General features: G+C 49.6%; 1 protein-coding gene across 2 annotated transcripts in view; it reads left to right on the top strand.

The window, feature by feature from the left end:
• HPSE2 (heparanase 2 (inactive)) overlaps positions 1 to 24,295 on the top strand; it is a 318,946-nt gene that overhangs the window by 4,555 nt on the left and 290,096 nt on the right. For both annotated transcript variants that reach the window (XM_043519408.1, XM_038410018.2), the window contains exon 3: positions 23,430 to 23,591. In XM_043519408.1, the coding sequence (XP_043375343.1) occupies positions 23,430 to 23,591 (162 nt within the window). The remainder of the gene's footprint in view (positions 1 to 23,429; positions 23,592 to 24,295) is intronic.

Raw genomic sequence — 24,295 nt, 5'->3', positions numbered from 1 at the left:
GTTATGCCAGAGAAGGATTTAGTGCTGTACTACAATTAAGGTACTAATTAAGCTTTACTACAATTTATTTATTAAATTGACTTCATTTATTTATTACATTGACTATATTTATTAAATTGACTTCATTCCTTTTATCTACTGACTTTGTAATACAGCACTAAAAATCAATTATATTTGTCTGACATGATTTGATTTCCATAAAGGCAGGCTGCTTACTGGCCTTGGTTCAGTTATTCTTCAGATTTTTACATATTTCCCCCACTACATTTTCCATTATTTAACTGGTGTGAAGCTAGCACTGAGAGGCGATTGTAGGGTTTCTTTTATTTCCTTTTTTAAAAGATACGATGTTTGCCTTTTCATAAATAATCATCGATGTTTTGGGATGTTAGCCAATTCCACGTGTTGCCTGTGTGTTGCATAGGTTCAAATCTTACCTGCGTTTTGGGCCAGATCTTGCAGCCCTTCCTCATGTGAGAAACCCTATTAATGCCAGGATTAAATCACTCACTCTAACAAGAGTGGCAAGGTGAAGTTTTATTAATAATAGCTGTGTTTAAAGGGTTTTAAAATTTTTCAGTTGTCCACATTTATTTACTTTTCCTCATTAATATCAGATAATAAAATTAAAATACCTTAAAATTAAAAATTATGAATTGCATCACTTTGCTTTTGTATTAGTGGTTCTGGCTTTTTCTTTAGAATTTTTTTCTCCCTTGAAATATTTTTATAAGCATTTTTCCTTCCCTTTGGACAGCATTAATTCAGGCAAAGAAACTTCAGGAAACTGTCAGTGGCAAAGCTCTGTCCTGCATTATTTAAATAAGAAAGTGGAATATAATGAATACAAACAGGAAAAAAGTAACAATATTTGTGTCTGTTTTTTAAAATATACCTTTTCTAGCTGTGACTTAAAAGAGCCATTAGCTGAAGATTTTCCATAAGTAATTATTTAGGAAGCCAATTAATTTAGAAAGACAGATCCCAGTGGTAGATCAGTAGAAAAGACAATAATTTGCAGAGAGCTAGTCAAACAGTGAAGTATTGAATGGAAAAAGCAGACATATTTGCCAGTTTTCCCCCCACACCTCTCTCTATGCCTGATCTGATCTGCACTCAGATCAACACTCTTGTATTCGGCTACATATAGGGAGGTGGGTCATTCTGGGTATTTCTTTCATCTCTGGCTTTCACTAGGTAAAGCAGCCCTGATCTTGTGCTACCCTAACAAATCTCAAGGGAAGAGTTTTGTCTTTATCTCAGTCTGTGGAGATGCAGATTGGAGAAACTAACTGTACAGCATAAACCGTGGATGGTTCATACAAAACATTTGTAGAAATAAATGTTGCCGTTTTAGCCCAAAGGTCAATATTTCAACAACTTGCAGCAGAAAACTTCCACTTATTAAATGTCTTCACTAGGGGTTTTCATGATGGAATGACTGAAGGCTTTTGTTTCTTCAGTTTTCCTCATGGCAATAAAGTTGAAATGTAGCAGCCCTTCAAAATGAAGTTTCTCATAGAAGTTGTAACCACAGGTCTTAACTTTTCATCACTTAAATGTGGAACAGAACCATTGCAAATGTGGGTGAGGGAAGGGGGGGACACATGTGGTGTATATCAGAGATCAGTGTAAATCAGAAAGGTGTGCTAAGGGGGATTTCCTGCCTAGAAGCAAAACTTTCTTGTTTGTTCCTAAGATCTCTGTGCAAACTTCATGACCAGAAACTAGTAACTGTCATTGTATTAGAGAGGGTCTTTTTGTGTGGAGGTTGCATTGAGAGCTTCACTAGAGGAATCCAGTTCTCTGAAATGAAATCCTGCTGCCACTGGAAAGCTCTGCCCTACCTTACCGAGGCCTAGGAGCCATGTTATCTTTCCAGAGCATTACTATGCCACTCTTATCAATAATTCATGAACTATTTGCATTGTAGTAGCACCTAGAGCTGCACTAAGAATCAGGGCCCCATTGTGCTAGGCACTGAACAAACACTTAAGAAGAGATGTCCTGTACCCTGAAGAGCTTGCAGTCTAAATAAGCAACATAGACAAAGGGTGTAAGTCTGGGAGGCAGCATGTGAGCAGATTGATCAGAGAGGGCGCTGGCAAGCTGCATGTTAGTTACCTCTTTTTTTCTAAGTTATCTGTGTTTTTCCATTTTCTCTGTGTGTGCTTTTGTGTGTTTTAAAATGTATTATTGGTCTGGGGTGGGGTGAAGTGAAAAGGGCAGAAAGGATGAGTTAATAGGAACAAGGTATTAGGAAAGGGACTTGCGATGCTACAGCTGTTAAGATCATGCCAGCCTCTTTGCTTTAAGCCCCTTGTGACAGGGATGTCCCAAGAGAAGTGCCAGGACCTGCCCTTGGGACTCAGCTAGGCTGAGACTGCCTGGGTGTTCTTGGTATTGAGGTGAGTGCTGGCTCAGCTGCTGCGCTGCCCTTTCTTTTGCAGAGGGGACACGTGGCCATGCCTGGAACATATCAAACAGGGTTTCAGTTAAATGCCTAGAGGGTAATTTCAGGGCTTGGGGTTCTTGAATCCTGGCTGAATCCAAGAGGAAATGGAGAGAGTTCCTCCCACAGGGGGTCTGAGTGTAAATGGGACAAGATGTTTATGAGCGTTTTTGCCCCTGGACATAGGGTTAAATTCATGCTGCATTAATTTAGATGGCGAGCTCCTAGAGGCAGAGACTGTCTTTCTGCACTGGATTTGTACAGCCCCATCTTGCTTGGGGCTCTAGGCAGTACCCTAATAGAAGGGATAAATAGTGATATCCCCACCATTGGGTTGGTCGTTCTCCCCCAGGGCCACCTGACAGGGATCTAGGAGCGTCTCTGTGTCTGTCCTGTGTTTTATCACACTCACAGAGAACTAGATGGGATCCTGCCCCAAGCAGCCTGCAATGCAAGTGAGGAAATAACATTCCAGAGGTGAGGGAGTGGCTCATTCAGCCTCTCTGGGCCTTGTGGGTTCAGAGCAGTGCTGAGCCGGAGCCGGTTCTCACCGGTTCGCACGAACTGGCTGTTAAATTTTGAACCAGTTTCAGAACCGGTTGTTCACCCGCTACCCTGCAGGGGGCGCTGAGGCTTTGCTGGGCTCCGGCCGGGAAGTGGTGTAATTCCTCCCCCGGCCGCCGGGGGCGCTGCGCTGCGGGAGCCACGTGGGCTGCCCCTGGCCCTGGCCACGAGCCCTGGTGCTGCGGCGGCTCCCCGGGCCCCGGGGCTCCTGCTGCTGCCTGGGGGGGTCCCCGGCTGCTCTGCTGGGCCCGGGGCTGCGTCCTGCTGCTCCCCACGAGCAGCCCCCACCCTGCCCCCAGCCACCCCCGCACCCCCTGCCCCCAGCCAGCCCCTGCCGCACCCCCCCACCCTGCCCGCAGCCACCCCCGCACCCCCTGCCTCCAGCCACCCCCTGCCCTGCCCTGCCCCCAGCCAGCCCCCCCGCCCTGCCCGCAGCCACCCCTGCACCCCCTGCCCTGCCCCCAGCCAGCCCCCCCGCCCTGCCCTGCCCTGCCCCCAGCCGGCCCCTGCCGCACCCCCTGCCCTGCCCTGCCCCCAGCCAGCCCCCCCGCTCTGCCCGCAGCCACCCCTGCACCCCCTGCCCTGCCTCCAGCCACCCCCTGCCCTGCCCTGCCCCCAGCCGGCCCCTGCCGCACCCCCTGCCCTGCCCTGCCCTGCCCCCAGCCAGCCCCCCCGCTCTGCCCGCAGCCACCCCCACACCCCCTGCCTCCAGCCACCCCCTGCCCTGCCCTGCCCCCAGCCGGCCCCTGCCGCACCCCCCGCCCTGCCCGCAGCCAGCCCCTGCCACACCCCCTGCCCCGCCCCCAGCCACCCCCGCCCCACCCCCTGCCTGCAGCCGCCCCCAGCCAGCCCCTGCCACACCCCTGCCCTGCCCCCAGCCAGCCCCATCCCCCCTTCCCTGCCCCCAGCCAGCCCCTGCCACACCCCCTGCCCTGCCTCCAGCCACCCCCGCACCCCCTGCCTCTAGCCACCCCCTGCCCCCATCCTGCCCCTGCCACACCCCCTGCCTCCAGACACCCCCTGCCCTGCCCCCAGCCAGCCCCTGCCACACCCCCTGCCCTGCCTCCAGCCAGCCCCCCGCCACACCCCCTGCCTCCAGCCAGCCCCTACCCGCAGCCAGCCCCGCCACACCCCCTGCCCTGCCTCCAGCCACCCCCGCACCTCCTGCCTCCAGCCAGCCCCTGCCGCACCCCCTGCCCTGCCCCCAGCCACCCCCTGCCTCTAGCCACCCCCTGCCACACCCCTTGCCCTGCCTCCAGCCACCCCCTGCCCGCAGCCAGCCCCTGCCCTGCCTGCAGCCAGCCCCTGCCGCACCCCCTGCCCTGCCCCCAGCCACCCCTGCACCCCCTGTCTCCAGCCACCCCCTGCCTGCAGCCAGCCCCGCACCCCCTGCCCTGCCCGCAGCCAGCCCCTGCCCTGTCTCCAGCCACCCCCGTACTCCCTGCCCTGCCTGCAGCCACCCCTGCACCCCCTGCCCGCAGCCAGCCCCTGCCTGCAGCCACCCCTGCACCCCCTGCCCGCAGCCAGCCCCTGCCTCCAGCCACCCCCTGCACCTCCTGCCTCCAGCCACCCCCTGCACCTCCTGCCTCCAGCCACCCCCGCACCTCCTGCCCTGCCTGCAGCCACCCCTGCACCCCCTGCCCTGCCTGCAGCTAGCCCCTGCCTCCAGCCACCCCCGCACCCCCTGCCCTGCCTCCAGCCACCCCCGGCCCTTAGCCAGCCCCTGCCTCCAGCCACCCCTGCATCCCCTGCCTGCAGCCAGGCCCTGCCCACAGCCACCCCTGCACCCCCTTGCCCTGCCCACAGCCAGCCCCTGCCCGCCGCCAGCCACTCCCTGCAGCCAGCCCCTCCCTGCAGCTACCCCTGCCCTGCCTCCAGCCACCCCTGCACCCCCTGCCGCAGCCAGCCCCTGCCTCCAGCCACCCCTGCACCCTCTGCCCACAGCCAGCCCGTCTCCAGCCACCCCCGCACCCCCTGCCCTTCCCGTGCCAGACCCTGCCTCCAGCCACCCGCGCACCCCCTGCCCTGTCTCCAGCCCACCCTGCACCCCCTGCCTGCAGCCAGCCCCTGCCGCACCCCCTGCCCTGTATCCAGCCAACCCCTGTCGCATGCACCCCTGCCCTGCCCCTGTCTCCAGCCAGCCCCACACCCCCTTGCCTCCAGCCAACCCCGCACCCTCCTGTCTCCAGCCAGCTCCGCACCCCCTGCCCTGCCCGCAGCCAGCCCTGCACCACACACCTGTCTGCAGCTGGCCCCACATCCACTGGTGCCCTGCTGTTCCCAGGGCAGTAACCCTGCATACCTGCTTCAATGAAGGGGGCAGGGAGCAGCTGGGACCCACACATGTGCACACCCTAGGGTGACCAGACAGTAAGTGTGAAAAATCAGGACAGGGGTTGGGGGAGGAATAGGAGCCTATATAAGAAAAAGACCCCAAAATCGGGACTGTCCCTATAAAATTGGGACATCTGGTTACCCTAGCACACCCCCAGGGAGTGGCGGGGACCCACACACGTGAAAGGGAGCTCATCTCTAGTTCAGGCCCATCTTTTTAAAAAAGAACTTTAGGCAGGGTTAGCATACATCCGTATTTTCCCGGACAAATCAGGCTTTTTGGTTCTTAAATCGCCATCCGGGAGGAATTTTTAAATTTTAAAAATTCCTCCCGGGAAAAGACGGACATATGGTAACCTGTTGGTACAAAAAATACATACTGGGGCACATCCCTTAAATCAGAACTTTTTATAGGGAACCGGTTGTTAAGATTTTGGCAGCTCATCACTGGTTCAGAGCTTTGTGTTTTGCTTTAATTAAGGGCAGACACACTCCTGTTTGTAGCCAGTGCTGAAGAAGAGTTCTTAGGAGTAACCTGAAGGAGGTGAGGGTGGAGACTTCACAGGTAGATTTTGGATGATTGTTCCTGGTAGCCAGGACAGCAAGGCAGATGAAAAGGTAGCCAGGGAGGGGACTAGATTAATGCAGGGGTTTAGGGGTTGCAGCCTAGGGCCTTGGATTTTAAGGGACCCCCAAACACATGTATAGTTTGTTGCATGGCTCTTCAGTTGACTTGGGGGGTGGGGGAGCAGCCAATCAGAGCTGCGCAGGAAGTGGGGAGCTCTGCCTGTTCTCACAGGAAGGGAGGGGCTGGGGGAGAAGAAAGAGCTCTGCAGCTCCCCCTCTCTGTAGCACCCTCCCTGGGAAGGAGGATGGAGTGAAGAGCCCCAGGAGCTGCCCCCCTACCTGAAGGATCTGGGGGAGCCCTGCTGCAGTTGCCCTCGGCCTGGGAGGATGGGTGGTGAAGGAACCCAGCAGGAGTGGAGGTGAGCCGGGGGGCACAGCTGATGTGGGGTAGGGATCTGGGCAGATGTGGGGGCTGAGCAGATGCACTCCATTTTACCTCTGTTTACCATCATGCCATTTATTTAATTTAGAAAATTTCCATTTCCATTTCAACCCCTTGGAGTTAGATGGTGTCATCACATTTCCACTCCTAGTGCTACACTTTAATCAGGCACTTCATCCGATGTTTATGCAATATAAGGGGATCAGTAATTGATGTGCTTTCATTAGTTAGTTTGATTGCTCACTGCATGGTACTTTTCTGGGAGAAAAAAAAAGACAAGGTGAGTGTCAAAATTTCAGGCATTAAGAAAGAGAAGTGAGATGTCTGTTCATTTCTTTGAATTTAACTTCTAATTTTAATTTCATACTTTTAAGACAATATTAATAATGTTCTGTTTTAATAGCATTTCAGTGTATTTGTATAATTATTTATTTGCAAGATTTGGAATATTGTCTGTCAGCACACTTAAGCACACACTGTTTGATTTTAAGATTCAGAAATACGGTCTGGCACACCACACTTGAAAGTTTGCCACCCCAGGCTGCTGGTGAGAACAAACAGCTGCAGAACCCTTTAGCCCTAGAGAGAGCCCTTTGGCCCACCAAGATTGGACATTGCCTTGTCCGTCCCACCAGAAATGTAATTGAATACCACTGCTATAGGTAATTAAAGCCATAGTAAGAAGAAAAGGAGGACTTGTGGCACCTTAGAGACTAACAAATTTATTAGAGCATAAGCTTTCGTGAGCTACAGCTCACTTCATCGGATGCCATAGTGTTACTATTTTCATTACTACCAGTTATATGCTGAAATTAAAAATAAAACAAACAAAACTAACTGCCATTCAGCTTTAGAGCTGGTGCATCACAATTAAAAACCGAACTGTAATAACCAAGGTAATTTTAACAGTATCGTGTTTGACATCAGTATGGGTGGTAGTAAAACAGTTAAGAGAAGAATCTGAATAGTCACAGAGGTCCCCCAAGAACTATAATAGCCCTGGCCCTTGTCAAACTTAATTTGGGCCCAGTGGAAGTGGCCCCAGTCCTTGCTGGAGTAGTGTGGGGCCTAGGCAGCAGAAGTAGGGTGTTCAGATCAGGTACTGTAGATCCCAGTCCTTGTATGTTTCTTTTCTCTCATGCCTGGAAAGTGGTCACCTCAGGGACTTGCTTCTAGACCCCCCTTTACTGTGTGGTTAGGGACAAGCGGACTGAACACACTGGCTTGGCCAGTCCAGCCAGTAAGGGGTGGATTACTGAATGGAGTCCCTGCAGGATTACATATGGGAAGCTGTCACAGATCCAGCTACACCCCCAGCTTTGGAACAGACTCTTGGAGGAACCTCTTTGATGTCCTGGCCCACACGGGGTCTTACTCTTTCTTGAGGTAGGGCACCCAGCCTTGTTGCTTCTGGAGACTCAACCTCTGGGGCTCCAGCACCACTGGTTCACACCATGAGCTCTGTTCAGTGAGTCCCGCAGAGACCTGTACGTTCTTCAGGAACTACTAATGCACCTCACCCAGCCTTTACTGGGCCACTCAAGCAGCATCTTCAGAACAGTCAGGTTTATTGGTCAGTTTGAGGACAGCATAGGAAGTCCTTTGGGAGCTGAAGGTTACAGCATAATCTATTCTGGTTAGCCCAGAGCCCAGCCAAGCTAGAGTGAACTCTCTCTCAGACTTTGTTCCTTAATCAGTTCCCTGGTGAGAGAGCTCCCAGGCTTCTTCCAGAGCTCACACTTATCCCCTCACACCTTCCAGTGATTGTTTTTGAGCTACAGTCTGCTCGACTTCCCTACTGAGAGTGTCAATCCATGAATCGCTTGCATTGCCTCTGGGGGACCCCTTGCTGATCTGAGCCAGTTCCTTAATCACTGTTCATTCCACCTAGACAGGGAGGGTGATGCACAGACCGATGCCTCTTACATTACCACAGGTCGCTCAGTGGTGTGAATATTCCACCCCCATAAGCGACAGAAGTTGCACCACCATAAGTGCTTGTGTGCACACCACTATGTCAGCGGGAGAGCTTCTCCTGCTGACATCGCTTCTGCTGCTTGTGGAGGTGGTTTTACAATGCCAACAGGAGAGCTCTCTCCCGTCTTCACTACAGGTGCTCCCACTGCAGCGCTGTATGTGTAGACGTGGCCTTAGCCTGCAAATTCATTTATTTTCCTCCCACAGGCTAGCAATGCAAAATGTAGGGGGGAACCAAGGCACACATAAGCATTGAAATATTACGGAAAATTCTTACTTTGTCACAGAACCATCACAGCTCAGGATTCAGTCTTAGCAGCATGGCACCTGAGCATTACACTGTGCACTCTGGTTTCTTCTCCAGGCACCTGCACATTCACTTTCCTTTCAGCGCGTCTCTCAGTGTTAGCGCTGCAAATAAATCCCCACTGTGCATCCCTGCATCGGTCTCTGCTAGGGTGACCAGACAGCAAATGTGAAAAATCGGTACGGGTGCAGAGGGTAATAGGAGCCTATATAAAAAAAATGACCCAAAAATCAGGACTGTCCCTATAAAATTGGGACATCACCCTAGTCTCTGCTGCTGCTGTTATGACTCTAAGTTGGACTGTTCCTGTTAGGAATCCATGAACAGTCACCTCTACCCACAGCTAACTTTGAGGGGAGCGCTTCCCCTGTGGGATTCTTGGCTGCACCTTGAGAGTTTGCTTGGCACTGAAACATGGCTGCAATGTCTTAGCCTGGGGAGCATTATTTGTTTTTAAATCTGAGAAAATTTGTTGCACAGTTTCAGAGTTAATGGACCAGGGACGGTTGTCTGTTGAGGCTAATATAACAGGAAAACAGCCCTTAAAATGTACATAGAGCCCATTACATTTTATGGTGGACGAATCAGGGCTTATTTATAAAACAGTGAAGGAAAGGAGCCTGAGTGGTGAAGGAGGTGATTAATAGAAAGGAGCTCTCACCTCCTCATTCCTTGGAGTGGATCCAGGCCAACTTGCTGCCATCCTGTCATTGTTCAGTTTTTAGAAATTGGCTTTTGTGCCCCTGAAACACCCTGAATTGACAGGCCTGGTGCCTGGAGCCCTCTCTCCATAAAACAGGGACACTCCATCCAGAGCCATTGGAACCTTTGCCCATTGCCCGATCAGGGCGGTTCTGCCATGTGCTAGAAGGACTCACCCATAGAAGTGAGAGGGAAATTCAGGCGTGATGCTCATCCTGTTTTCAACACCTCTGCTGAAAATGCCAAAGGTAGTGGTGAATTTTGTGACATGGACGTTTTGCTGGGAATTCAGACCACCAGCTTATTTCACAGAGACTCCCAAATGGCTGTCAGCTGGGGATGACTCCTGAGGATTGACCTGGGGTTAGTTTCAAACCAGTAATTGAGCTGGTTAGAAAATGTAGACAAAAACAAAATTTCAACCACAAAACAGAAACACATTTTTAGAAAGTTTTTGCAGTTTTTGCTTCTCTTGTTTCCTGACTAGCTTCAACCAGGAACCTAAAGATGAAGCAAATGCATCCGATGAAGTGAGCTGTAGCTCACGAAAGCTTATGCTCTAATAAATTTGTTAGTCTCTAAGGTGCCACAAGTACTCCTTTTCTTTTTTCTAAAGATGAAGGGATTTGTAGCTCATTATACCCTGGAGTAACCTTGTTTACCAGGTATTACTAGCTGAAGACTGAGTACTGAACAGCATGATGTGAGTTGAAGATTTCAGTACAATTCCTCCTGGGTACATCTCTACAGCATACAATGTTTGGGCAAAAGGAGCCAGTAGAGATCTGAATTTCAGCCTCATTTGAAATGGTTGGCATTTGCTGTCAGTTTGTATCTCAATCTGAATGCTATGCAAAGGGAAATACTGAGACACAGGTGCTCACCTACCATGAAGCTGGGAAGGGTATGAAAGTGTAAAGAGGGAAAGATTTACTAAAATATATGTTTCAGAGTAGCTGCCATGTTAGTCTGTATTCGCAAAAAGAAAAGGAGTACTTGGGGCACCTTAGAGACTAACAAATTAATTTGAGCATAAGCTTTCGTGAGCTACAGCTCACAAAATGCATCCAGTGAAGTGAGCTGCAGCTCACGAAAGCTTATGCTCTAATAAATTTGTTAGTCTCTAAGGTGCCCCAAGTACTCCTTTTTAAAATATTTGTGTGTGAAATTTTGCCCATAAACTGAGGAGCTAATTGCACTGGCTTGATCAGATATTAAGCAGCAAGCACTTTGCAGGCTTTCCCTTAAGATACCTGCCTCTGAATCTTAACTAGAAACAACACCAGCTGTTTCAGTCTTGGACCTCTCCTGAGTAGAATGTGCTAATTGCAACAAGTTGTGTGGTGCCTGTGCATTGCAGAGTCATGCTCTCTAGAGGCTGGGACAGAGCAGCAAATTCATTTGCACATGTGAATTAATGAGTTCCCAGGTGCATCCTTTAGCAGACCCATAACACAAAATGCAAACATGATGCTGTGTCATAGCCCCAACCTGTCCCCTTTGAAGTGCCAGCATTCCAGAAAATGATGCCCAAGCAGCCCCTAAAGGAGCTGTGGGATCAGACAGCCGCAGAGAGATTTAAAGTGGACTTGAGTTCAGGTCCCAACTGAGATGTATATCAAGTGAGGACAGCAGCTAAACCTGAAATGTTTGTATTGGATAGTATTGTTATCAGGCTAGTGTGTTTTTATAGCATGAATGAGGCCCATAGATACTGAGCTGAAACAGGTTTCAGAGTAGCAGCCGTGTTAGTCTGTATTCGCAAAAAAGAAAAGGAGTACTTGTGGCACCTTAGAGACTAACAAATTTATTAGAGCATAAGCTTTCGTGAGCTACAGCTCATAGCTCACAAAAGCTTATGCTCTAATAAATTTGTTAGTCTCTAAGGTGCCACAAGTACTCCTTTTCTTTGAGCTGAAACAGACAGTATAATAATCAGTGTCCTAAGGGGTTTGGTTTTGTCTGTGTTGTGGGGTTAGAAGTGACATTTTCTGTCCTTCTCACTTACAGGTCAGATTTGGATACCCTTACTTCATAAGTAGTGCAGTTCAGTGGGGTGACACAAATGACTGCTCACTAGTGAGAGTAAGGGGGTCTGGTTCTGGATGATCTGAGCAGCCCTTTTGTCTATTTAAAAACACTTTTCACTAGCCCATCCCCTGCCTGTGTCTGGGGAGGTGGGGTGTTATTGTGTCTACCCCTCTAGCCATTGTATCTGAGCCCTTCCCAGCTAGTTAAACATAGAAGTAACCATCTCTCTCCTTTCTCAGCCTGCAGGAGCAATCCCTTGATTAGTTGTTTTTCCCTGCCCGCACAATGAAGCCTGTATGGGACACAGCACTCCTGGGGTTAAGTGTGGGGAAAATAACAATCCAGCTCTTGTGTATGGATGTTTCTGTGGGCCCAGGTGGGAAGTGACTGACAGTTCCTGCCCTTTGGCTGTTTAGCAGCCTGAGCGAAATGACTTTTTTTCTATCAAAGTGCCCACCCATCACCCTGGGGCTTCTGAGTATTTGAACTACACACACAACCCAAACCCAGTGCAACTTGCACATTGAGCTGCCGTTGTAACTTCAGACAGCTTCTCCCTGTCGCAGCTGTGACAACCACTTACCCCTCAGCAGAGCGCCTCCTCGGATATGCCTCTGCCAGCATGTCTGGAAGGGTAACAAATCTGGGCCCTAGTTAGGGTTGCCAGCTGAACCAAGTAGGGAGTGTCCTCCAAAAAATGCAGGAGACTGTCCTGCCTTCCAGAGCTTTGGCACAGCCCAAACCCTGCTTTTCAATGGTGGGGAAGGTACCCTTTCCTACAAAATACCCTTTAGCTTAGAGGAAGATGCACTGAGCTGCAAGCTCTAATCCAGTGTTTCTCAAATGTAGCCACTGTGGTTGCATGCGGCCACCAGAGGCTTTTCTTGTGTCCACAGACTTCTGGGTGATGATTGGTGGGGGGTGGGAAGCAGCGGCCCCTCCCTCGGGGGCTACAGCAGGGGTTGTGGAGACACAAACACTGGAGGAGCAAGCAGCCAGTGTGTTCCCCACCTTCCCAACAGTGGTGGGGCCAGGCTTCAGCCATAGGGTGGTGGGTGGCAGGCTCCAGCCGCAGGGCTTCGGGCTCCATCTCCAGGTTCTGGGGTCTGTCTCCGAGCTCAGGGCTTCGAGCTCTATCCCCTAGCTGTGCAGCAGTGGGCTCCAGCCCCAGCCTCTGTCCATATGGCAGTAGGCTCTGGCTCCCGCTGCCTCCTCCAGGCCCCCATCCATTCCTCCGGTCACCGCTGGCTCCCTATCCACCTCACTGTTCCGGGCTTAATTTGTATCCTGGCATGCCAGGCTGAGTAAATCTGCTGTGAACAGTGATATTTGTATCTTTGTTAATATGTCTACACTAGCACTTTTGTCAGTTGGGGTGTGAACAAAAGTTTTACAGACAGAAGCGCCAGTGTGGACAGCGGTACGTCGGTGGGAGATGCTCTCCTGCCAGCATAGCCACTGCCGCTCGTTAGGGATGAGTTAATTATGCTGACAGGAGAGCTCTCTCTTGTCAGCATGGAGCAGCTATATGAGCGACCTTACAGCGGTGCAGCAATGCTGCTGTAAGGTCTGTAGTATGGACATAGCCTTAGTAGCTAGCTGAGAGGCTGTGAAAAGTGATATTAACATACAAGTATCACGTTTCACAGCAGCAGACTTACTAGCCAGCAAGTCTTTAAAAAAAAAATAAAGGTCAAAAGAAAAATAAAAAAATACAAGAACGTGCAAAGCACCTTATTTGTGTTTCTAGTCTGTTTAGGTCTAGTAAAGAATAGAAACAACTGTACATTATTTTTATTATTGCAAAAACCCTACATAAATAAATTACAATGATTTGGACATGTATATGTGCAGTTTTATTTGTTTTTCCTTAAGTTTAAGTATTTTATGAAAAAGTGTCAGAGCGGCCACCAGCAAGAGTTGGTGGCCGCACTCGGAGGCCACCAAAAACGTGTTGTGGTAACCCCTTCTCTAATCCCATCTCTCCCACTAACTGAGGTTAATATTCCTATGCACTTCACAACTCCTTTGCAGCCTTTCAGAAAAAATGCGCCCAGTCTATGTGCTTGACTATTCTGTTTGTAGCTTCTGCTCTAACTTCTAGATCACACTTCTTTCTCAGAGCCGGGAGTAGAACCCAAAAATCTTGATACCCAACATTCTCCTACTGTCTTGCAAAGTGTGTCTTTCGCACCCACCTGTGGCTGTTCTACATACAGGATAACAGCCTGATTCCAGTACCAGTTACGGTTGTAACTCTGACAGAAGAGATCTGTGCTGAGGGATTTAAGTTCAAACTCTGCTGATGATCCATCCAGGGAAAAATAGTATGTGATTGATTGTGTAATTTTAAAGACTGCATGGTAATGCATGCTCACGTGGGGATAGAATTACGGTTGTACAATCCATCTTAATTCTAAAATTTTCTGACAAATGTCTTTCACCAGTACAAAATCCACATGATTTTTTTTAAAGATTAAATTTATGGTTCTATGCAAATCATTTTGAAAATAGGCAAGTTAGATTATTCACGTAAAATCTTCTGCATCAGAAAGTAGATGTCCTGAATGTTTGGTTCTGAAAGGCAGTATTGTTAACCCATAGCATTGAATATTCATGAGTCTGGCCCCCCAAAATCATGAGATTTTAAAAAAGTAATAAGCTTTGTGCTCTTTTTATTTGTCTTAGGGAGCATTCACTTCATGTTCTCCACAACCCTGAAGGCTAGAAACTTATTTTTTAAATGTAAATTGAGATTCTCTTGCCATCTCTTGACTCCAGCAGCTGGGGCTTTAAGAAAAGCACCAAATATTGCCAGACTTGTGATAAAATCTTGAGGATTCACAACACCAAAGTGTCAGCACCTTTGGAGAAGAGAGTTTCACAGTTAGGGATACCCTGGGGCGAGAACACCCTGCTAGCAGCCTCTTCCTGTTTGAACTGAGGTCTAGCTAGCATGCCTCTGCTGATTGTAGCTGCAGAGTATTGCACGGGGTATGGGAGGGAGTATCTCTTGGGCAGAATGGCCCCAAACTTTAGGGCTTTATACAGCAGGCTAAACCCAACACCCTGCACTCTGCCTGGAAACCCGCAAGTGGAGAGTGCAAGTCACAGAACACAGGAGACGTGAAGGGCTCACGGTGCTGTGCATTGGGCATGATGGCACTCTCACACTAAGTGGCCCCATGGTGCCTGCTGGCAGTCTGGCTGGGGTCTGTAGGGGCAGATCAGGGAATCGGCTACATGGACTCCTCCTGGTCCTGGGGCTGCAGTTGTGCCTGCACTGGTGGCAGGGTGACTGGCCTCGTCTTAATGCTTGCCATGCTGGGCCCAGGGAGGAAGGAGCTTCTGGCTGTCTTGCTACAGGGGCAGGCGGCAGGAGGGGTCATACTGGTGAAGCGGGACAAGGGCAGGCAGGAAAGGGCAGGCAACAGGCTCAGTGGAAGGAGGGAAGGAGGCTGGGGCAGGAGCGGTCATGCTAAGAGGGGTGACTGCTGAGGGTGTGGGACAAAATTGGAACGGGTGTAGGGGACTGGGCAAGTGTGAGATGGCTGATGGAACAGAAGGAGGTAATGGAAAGCAGAGACAGAATGGCGGAGGCTGTTCCATGTCTTCTGCCCCCCCCAAGTCAGCAATCCCAGGCTGTCTCGGGTCTTCTGGAGATAAACGGGCTCCAGTTGCTGGGAACATCAAGCCTGCACTCATAGTTAAGTTTGAAAAAGCTACTGCTCCCCCTGCAGAAATTCTGATGAGTTCTCCTGGGGGTTTGTGCCACTGCAGATGCAGCAGGATGGTCAGCCCCCCAGCAACTGTGGATTTACTGAGGCCTTCATGGTTCTCTGGGATCTGCGGGAGGCCAGGAACTGTCAGGGGAGGTTCTGTGCCTTGGCACGAACTCTGCAGCACCCTTTTCCTTTCTTGTTCCCAGTGAGCATGGCTGCGCTGGCCGACACGCCACATGGCCTGAGGAGAAGAGAAGGCGGTGCTGCTTTGCGGTGTGGATAGGAGAGAGCGGTGTGTGAAGAGTCACCCCACATGGTTCCTCAGGGTGTGATGTGGGCCCTAGACGTTGGAGATGGGAAAGACCCATTATGTCCCTTGGAGACTATGTGCCAGGGCCAGCGCACGAATGACCCCCATAATGTAATTTTGACTTGGTTCGGTGTTCTATTTGAAATGTCCTGAGCAATTTTGTTCATTAACAAATTTTGTTTCACTTGTTTTTGTCACGTCCGCACCCAACATCTGTCTAATGGGAGGTGGGGATGGGGCTGTTTCCATACAGGGCGTTACTCAAGGTAAGGATGGACTCCTCCTATTTCTTATTTCTAGTTTCTTCAGTTAGGAACTGTCTCATTATAAATATCAGCGGAAATTGCTCTGTGACCAGATAGAATGGTTCATCCTGGTTTGTTAGTTATTTACTGATTGATGAGTGAGACAGCAGAATTTTATTTGGATGTATTTGACTGATGCTAGTGTATACTCTAAAATTCTCTTAGAAAAAAATACTTTTTTACATGTTGTATACATCTTTCTATGTAGAAAAACCTCATCTTCTGCTCAGAGACTCAAACAAATAAGCAGACAACACTCACAAACTAAAATTTAAATCCATCCAAGTAACACTTGGCTCATGCTGGTAGCCAGCATAAACTACTTGTGATCCTAATTTTATACCAGTGTGTAGAGTACAGTCACTGTACAGTCACTGAGCACTTTATAAAATCCTGGACAGATAGATTAAAGAAATTGTTTAAACATTTTTAACTGTGGTGAGCTTTTTTTAAAACTAGATATTTTATATATTTTACAACTTGCAGTTTACTGTTATGTTTCTCTGGTGACCAGTCAAACATGAGTTTGATCCCTGAAGGGTTTTTACTTTCCAGTGCCCCATCTTACTCATTTCCATAAACAGGGATGTTCATTTCTAACTAATACGTTTGTGACATTCCCCTCTGATGTTATCCAGACCGTTGATCTGCTAGGTCACTCCAATCCTTGACTCTGGGTGCCAGACTTACCCTGCTCTGCTGTGAGAACCCCCACTCCCAGGCTGTTCACACACGGCCTCTGGCATGTAAGTTGCTCCCAGCTACGTGAGTAAGCACTTTTGGCCAGCCGCTGCTTGGATTGTGTAACCAAATGACACTAGCCAATCTCTCTGGTCCCAGACACAACCCTAGGAACCTCCATCTTTCAGTGTCCAGTTATACCCGCTGGACACTGCAAGCTTATATGAGTTTGTCAATTTAACAAAGAAATTGATATGCACCAGGCTTGTTATCCCATGTGAAATTTCTGACATGCTTCAAACCAAACGCACTGCTTCAGGTAGAATAAACAGACAGATTTTTTAATGATAAAGATAGATTTTAGGTGATTATAAGTCAAAGCACAAGAAGTCAGATTTGGTCAAATGAAATAAAAGCAAAACGCATTCTAAGCTGATCTTAACACTTTCAATGCCCTTACAAACTTAGATGCTTCTCACCACAGGCTGGCTGGTTGCCCTTCAGCCAGGCTCTCCTCTTTGATCAGCGCTTTAGTCGCTTGGTGGTGGTGTCTGTAGGTGTAGGTGGAAGAGAGAGGAAGAGCATGGCAAATGTCTCTCCCTTTTATCATGTCCTTTCTTCCCTCTTAGCTTTGCCCACCCCCTTTCAGAATCAGGTGAGCATTACCTCATCACAGTTCCAAACTGACCAAAGGAAGCGGGCTGTCTCCCTCAAGAGTCTAACGGGTTCTTTTGTTACTGCCTAGGCCAGTGTCCTTTGTTCCTGTGAGGCTGGGCTGGGTTTGTCCCATATCTGCCTGATGAGGTGTGGACTGCCTCTGTGCTCTTGGAGAGTTTTTGCTTGCACTTATTTTAAGCCAGGAGGGTACATTTTCAACCTCATAACTACATACATGAAATTATAACCTATAACATTACAATAGCGTTGCTGTAACAACACTGCTCAGTGCATCATGAGCCTTCTGAAGACACCTGATATGACAAACTTTGCTTGGATTGGATACTACGCAATCATATTATAAGGATGAACATAGGGTGCTGTGTATTGCCTCGAGGTACAGAGCGTCACAACGTTATAAAGTTTTCTTTAAAAATCACATGGTAAGACTGAAAGTGTATAGCAAGTGTATTGTGGATAATGGTTAATCCAGACACTTGTTAACTGTGAATGTTCTAGTTTTGTAGAGATATATTGGCCCAGATCTCCCGGGCAGCCAAGGAATACTCAGAACAATTCAAAAACAGCATTTATACAAGGGTTTCTTTCAGCTTCCTTTATGGTCCCTGATCCAGGGATGCTTGTGTGCTGGTCTGGCCCCCTTGAGGAAATCAGAGGAGCCTGAAGGATGTTCTAATTTACAGGAGCTACCAATGACCCCAAGAGGCCGTTCCATCAGGTGGGATGTGGGGACCTCCTGGCCATGCCCCTTTGTTCCTATGCAGGCTGCAGGGAGGATGGTGCAGTAGAAGCCTCTAGCTTGCTCTACACCACCAGCATCCTGTAGTCTGTTAGGCTGGCTGTAGGGCAGAGTGACTGAGGAGTTGTGTCATTATTTGGTCTGGTTTGGTTTTCTGTTGCAGTGTGCAGGGTGGTCACTCTCTGCTTTAGATCGTTAATCAGAGATAACAAATACCTTCCTCACAGATTCCTGATCATCTCATTAGCCCCCCAGCATGGTGTAGTCACAGTCTATATGTTGGTAGCTGCATGGTGCTAGAATTCCTACTGGAGAAGTAACTCTCCGTGGGGTGTGCTTGGATGCAAAGGCCCTGCCAAGGGGCTAGGGAGCAGGGAGGCTATTTGCTGAGCAGTGATACTGCATCACCTGTTGCCCTCAGTGCAGGGAGTGCAGCATAGGCCAGGCATATGGGGAATATGGCCGGGATCAGCTAGCAGGAGTTACCTTCTCATGAGGGAGATGACTCAATCTTGGTGGAACTGAGCTAGGAACCAGGACCACCTTGGGGCGAGAAGACATAGTGCTTGTGAGGAGCCCCTCTTGCTTTATTTGGCACTCTGGCCACAATATGCCTTTGGATTTTGCCTTCATTTGTAAAAAGAAAAGGAGGACTTGTGGCACCTTAAAGACTAACAAATTTATTTGAGCATAAGTTTTCGTGAGCTACAGCTCACTTCATCGGATGCAGGAATCATTTGTGTGACCCCCCAATCCCATGGATAGTTTTGTCCTGTAATCAGCCGCAGCTCACCTGACCTGCCACACGGGTGTGCTCCCTTCATACTGCATTTGCGCGGCTGTTACATGAGTGATTCTACTGTATAGAGTACACAAAGCACCACACGAGCTGTGCGATCAAACGTCCCAGGGCTGGGAACTGCCCATGGGTACTGGTGAAAGAGAGCCAGCTTCAAAGTGAATTGTTTTGTTTTGATATAAAAAGTCTAAGACACTTCAAATGACTTTCTTTGCAGGGAGGCAGGGAAGGTGAGATAATATCTTTTATTGGCCCAACTTCGGCTGGTGAGAGAGACGCTTTCAACCCACACTGGGACAAGCTGGGTTTTTTAACTGAAGCAAAGTGACTGTCCAGTGCAGGCTGTCCATTGAATGGGCAGTGAGTGTGCCAGCTCTCTTCCTCTTCCCCCACCCACTGAGCCTGCTTATCTCCAGGAGGCTGCTTCCCAGTGGGCTCCTATAATCTGTGTCTGATTTCGCTAACTTTTATGCAGTTGGTCTAATATAAATCAAGTCCTTTAATGCGTGTTAAATGCAAAACCCCATGTTTGTGCAGGTTCAACGCAGCCTTTTTATATAAAAAAGAGGCAGAAACGTTTACTGCCCTGCATTTCATGTAGGGTATGTTAGTACCTTGAGCAGCCTCCCTAATCCTTCAAACCCCTAAATTGCTGATGTACTCATTTAGATTTGAACCTGTTTGAAGTGGGCACTGTCAGTCTGAGTTTGTGCAGCGCAATGGGGTCCAACCATGATCGAGGCCTTTAGGTGCTGCTGTCCTAGAAATAATAAAAAGAACTGGAGTACTTGTGGCACCTTAGAAACTAACATTTATTTGAGCATAAGCTTTCGTGGGCTACAGCTCACTTCAAATAAATTTGTTAGTCTCTAAGGTGCCACAAGTACTCCTGTTCTTTTTGTGGATACAGACTAACACAGCTGCTACTCTTAAACTAGAAATAATAAGTAACTCCTCTGCAAAGAGCTACGCCCACTAGGGCACTGTACTGGTAAGAGTGAGACGTGCAGGCAATATAGTAAGATCCTGGTGGTCACAGAACTTTTCATTCTCTGGCTGTTTGGGCTGACCAACTCTTCCTCCAGATAGTGACCTAGCCTGGCGACTTTGTCCCTGGGAGATGTCATTCCTGGGAAACTCCAGAAGCACCTGGAAGAGGAAAAAAAGCAACTTCTTTGAAAAGCTAGGTGTAGACACACTAGTGGGACATGGCAGCCACCTGATGATCAGAAGAGTCAAGGAGAGCACCCCATGAGGACCCCTTTGCCCACAGTCTCAGCAGGCCATTGTGGGTTTTAGAGCTGTGCCACCTGCAGAATGGAGGTGGATGACTGGTGCCTATAATGCAACAGACACTGGTCTCAGCCCTGCCTGTGCAAAGCGCTGCCTGCCAAAACCAAAGAGGGGCTCACCGAGACAGAGGAATCCACCCCAGCCCTGGAAGGACATGCTCTCGCCTGCGCTGGCCGAGTGCAGACAGGCACCCGGGTGGATTGGGCGAGCGGTCAGCAGCGGGCAGCATGGTGAATGGGCAGCTGCTCTTCCGGCACCGGATGGGAGGGGGAAGGTTCCGTGGCGGTTGGGGCAGAAGGCAGTTGTGGGGCCACAGTGCTCTGCGATGGGTCTGGGTGGGGGCTGGGGTCAGATAGGAGGGCTACAGGGGAAAGTGTTGGGCCTTAGGGTGTGTGTGGAAGTGGAAGCCATTGGGGGAATGAGGCTCACAGGTAGGGAATGGGGGTTTCTGAGTGGAGGAAGAGGATGGGGCAGTTGAGGGTGGGGATGACAAGCAGGGCGTGAGGGATCCCTATAAGGAGTTTAGGGGTAGGAGACACTTGGGGATCGGGAGTCACAGGCAGGGGTAGGGTCCCTGGGGGAGTGTGGGGGGTCCCTGTGGGGAATTTAGGGGTAGGAGAAAGTTGGGGGTGGGGGTCACAGGCAGGGGGTGGGGTCCCTGGGGGAGTGTGGGGGCCACAGGAAGTGGGAGGGGGTTCTCTTTGTGGAGTTTAGGGGTAGGAGACAGTTGCGGGTGGGGTCACAGGCAGTGGGAGAGGATTCCCTGTGTGGAGTTTAGGGGTAGGAGACAGTTGCGGGTAGTGGTCACAGGCAGGGGATGAGGTCCCAGGGGTGTGGGGGCACAGGCAGTGGGAGGGGATTCCCTGTGTGGAGTTTAGGGGTAGGAGACAGTTGCGGGTAGGGGTCACAGGCAGGGGATGGGGTCCCCGGGGATCATGGGGTTCCTGTGAAGAGTTAGGGAGCAGGAGACAGTTGTGGGAGGGGTCACAACAGCAGGGGTCTGGGGCCCTTGGGGAAGGGTGCAGGCTGGTAGTGGAGGAGTCTTCGTGCCTGGCAGCTAAAGTGCCTACAGTGCTTGCCTGGCCATGGCCCGCAGCCCACGACCAAGGTCTACATCAGGACCAGAGACTGCTACTTGGCTCTCCAGAGTTTCCTCCATGGGGCCACAGCTCAGGAGCCCTAGAGGAGCAATTCCAATCCAACATCTCCAGAACTGATCCCTGCCCCCTGGCAGACAAAGTCTCATGAGGGGCACCTGACCCTGTGATAATGGAGATCCTCCGTGTCTCCTTCAAGCAAGAAAAGCTGCCAGGGACCCAGGAGCATGCAGGCATCCTGCCAGCCCTGAGGGAGCTGATGTGTTGTCCCACTCTGCATCCTCCTGGTGCCCAGGAAGCTTAGAGAGCAGGTGGCACAAGAGGAAGTGGAGACGCATCTCCACTGACCAAAAGTGAACTAGAGCTCTGTCAAGAGATGGCACCTCCTAGCGCCATGCCACCACCGGGGATTCAGTGCTGATTTGGAGGGAAGATGGCCCCTTTCATGAATAACCAGCACCACTTCCTTCAGCACCCCTGTGTCCCTTTTAGCTCTCCATCCAAGCACTAATGTGAGCCCCATCTTGCTTAGCTTGTGAGATTGGGTGGTCAGAGGACAAGATGGCTTGGGTGCACAGCATGGCAGGCCTGGGGCCCCAGAGGGGTCTCTGCATAGCTAGGTTTGCCTCTTGATATTGGTGGTGGCCCGAGATCTGCACGGTGCTGGGCTCACAGTTGAACTCAGCTGGAAAATATCAACATGAAGAGTAATAGGTTCAATTGGTTCTTCTGAATAGGGGTTGAGGAGCAATAGGCTCTTGCAGGAAGGGAATACAGGGGGAGCAGAGGGTGGGGATAAAACTCTGAGGTTCCCCACATTGTGCAAACTTTGTCCCAGTTAAACTTCTGTGGAGTGAGCCACAGGAAACCTGATAGATCCCCAAACTAGCAGGACCCCCCGCCTTAATTCCTGACAGAGAGGTGGGGCACTGAAGGGCCAAGGTGTGCCTCCAGCCAGGATGGAGGGATGGAATGGGGCTGCAAAGGCAGCCATCCCCTATCCTTGCTCTTCTGCAGTTGGACAGGGAAGATCACAGCAGCTCTCAGGGGCACAACTGGGCCAAATGTCAATAAGATGGATCCCAAAGCTGCATGGTTACCTGTCCAAGGCCTGCAGTCAAGCCCAGTACAAAATGGGATGGCTACAGGCTGGGCAGAGTCTACATATAATGACCCTACCGGAAACACTAGGGCACTAAGCAAACAATGGTATCTAGCCCTGCAAGATAAGGGCATGGGTGCCGGGAAGGCTCTCAGCTCTGACCACCTGGTGCTTCTGATATGCAATCTGTAATGCTGTACTGGAATTGCAGTGTAAATAGTAGTAGGGGACACATTCTGCTAGACCAACACGTGGATCAGCACACAAGCTCTTTGGGGTCCAAAGGTGCCAACCTACAGAGCTTTATTTTTGGAAAGGAATGTGCATTTGATAAGATAAAAAATAGACTGAGTAAAACACAGCCGTCTGTAACACTGCGAGAATCTCCAGCTTTCCTTGCTTATTGTAATGGCCAGCTAGCTAGGTGGAGTGTACATGTGGTATCCGAGTGCATTATGAATTAACTCAGCTCGGCAAGTGGTCCACACAGAGACCTGCATTTTCACTTTCTCCCCTTGTCCGGAGGCACATAGGGGAAGCTATAGCTTATTTTTCTCTTCTTCTTTTTCCTTTCCCTTTGCTTCCAAGTCTCCACAGCACGCAAGTAGTTTTGTGTGTGATGGGAAGGCTATGTCATGATCAACAATATGACCCATACAATACTGATATGGAGAGAAACAAAGGGCTAACGAAGTATCAGCACTGCATTCTTGATGTGCGGGAAGCAAAGATGGGAAGGTGCCAAGGGAGCTGTTCCCAGGGTTATTCTCTGTACAGATTTAATCCAAGGTTTGAAAGTTGCAATAAGGATGAATAGTGCTGGAGCAGAGACTTTGAGCCGAATCCCTCCCTGGTGTATCTGGTGGTATGGGAAAGCAGTGGCCTTACACCAGGGAGCCATTTAGCTCACTGTAGTTATCGCTGGCAAAGAAACCAGAAACAAGGAGACATGATATAAACATTGGGAGACTTTAGACAAAACTTTCCAGTGAAGGAAAGGTAATAATTGTGAGTTAGAGTGATAAACTGCCAGGGGGCCAGCCACTCCAAGGAGGGTGGGATAGGCTGCTGCATTAGAGAGAGTGGCTTGACATTCTAGTGGAAGATAAGAAGTGAGGTCTGCAGATGATCTAGGGCTTGAGCTGAGAAGGTAAATGGGGTGGATGGGCCCCAGGGGGGGTGCCCCTTGGCTTGCATTTTGTATGATGGGGTAATGTTTATTGGTTGTAGTGTTGGCTGGTTCAGAGTCAAGCATCTGGCTCCTTTGGGTGGAACTGAAAGCTGAGATTTGTCCGTCTCCCCTTTTCTCTCTTTCCTCTCCCTCTAGACATTGTCCGCAGCGACATTGCCCTGGATAAGCAGAAAGGCTGTAAGATTGCCCAGCACCCAGACATTATGTTGGAACTGCAGCGAGAAAAGGCAGCTCAGATGCATTTGGTTTTGTTAAAGGAGCAGTTCTCAAACACATACAGCAACCTCACGTTAACAGGTAAGGTGCAAGGTCAGCTCTGGCCCCAGGATCCATGGCTAGCTAGTAGGTATTCGAAAGCCAGCTGACACTCCAGTACTGTCCCAACAAACATCTACCTGGCTTAGGAAAGGAAAGTCTGAGAAGTATCTCCTCTCTTTGATTAAAGAAACACTGTCAGATCACAGTGGGCTGATACAGAAGTTTTCCAAAAAACAGGGTTTGCAAAACCAAAAGCCAACACCAAAGTTTCCATTAAATATAAGCATTTCAGTGGGAACAACTCAAGAAAAAGGCAAACAAGCAGCATCAATAGTGACACTTAAATTCAATTTTTCAAATTCTTTTTGCTTTGGTAAACTTGGGTGTTACAAATAGCACGTACGAGCTGCAGCCTTTACTGTGGAGTGGCTCGGAAACCATACTGAGTCAACATGCCTATCTCTGCAGCCTGACTGTGTCTCTTTGGTTGTTCTACCAGCAACATTGAGTGTTTGAGTATATGGGATTTGCTAAGTGTGATGGAGGGGCTGTGAAGACTCTTGTAGGTGGCAGCTCCAGGGTGCCTGGTACATGGGGGCCAGGTCGTTATGCAGAATGCATTGAAAAGTGAAGTGTTGTAGAGATCTCCCTGTTACCCATCCATGTCAGATGGGGCTGCAGCAATTACTAAATTTGGATCTAAGCTGCGGCTCTTTTTTTTCCGTGCTCAGAGCATGCACTTT

Source organism: Dermochelys coriacea, chromosome 7 (genome assembly GCF_009764565.3).
Source record: "Dermochelys coriacea isolate rDerCor1 chromosome 7, rDerCor1.pri.v4, whole genome shotgun sequence".
Classification (NCBI taxonomy): domain Eukaryota; kingdom Metazoa; phylum Chordata; order Testudines; family Dermochelyidae; genus Dermochelys; species Dermochelys coriacea.
Note: the sequence above shows the minus strand (reverse complement) of the source record. Positions and strands in the feature narration are given on the sequence as shown.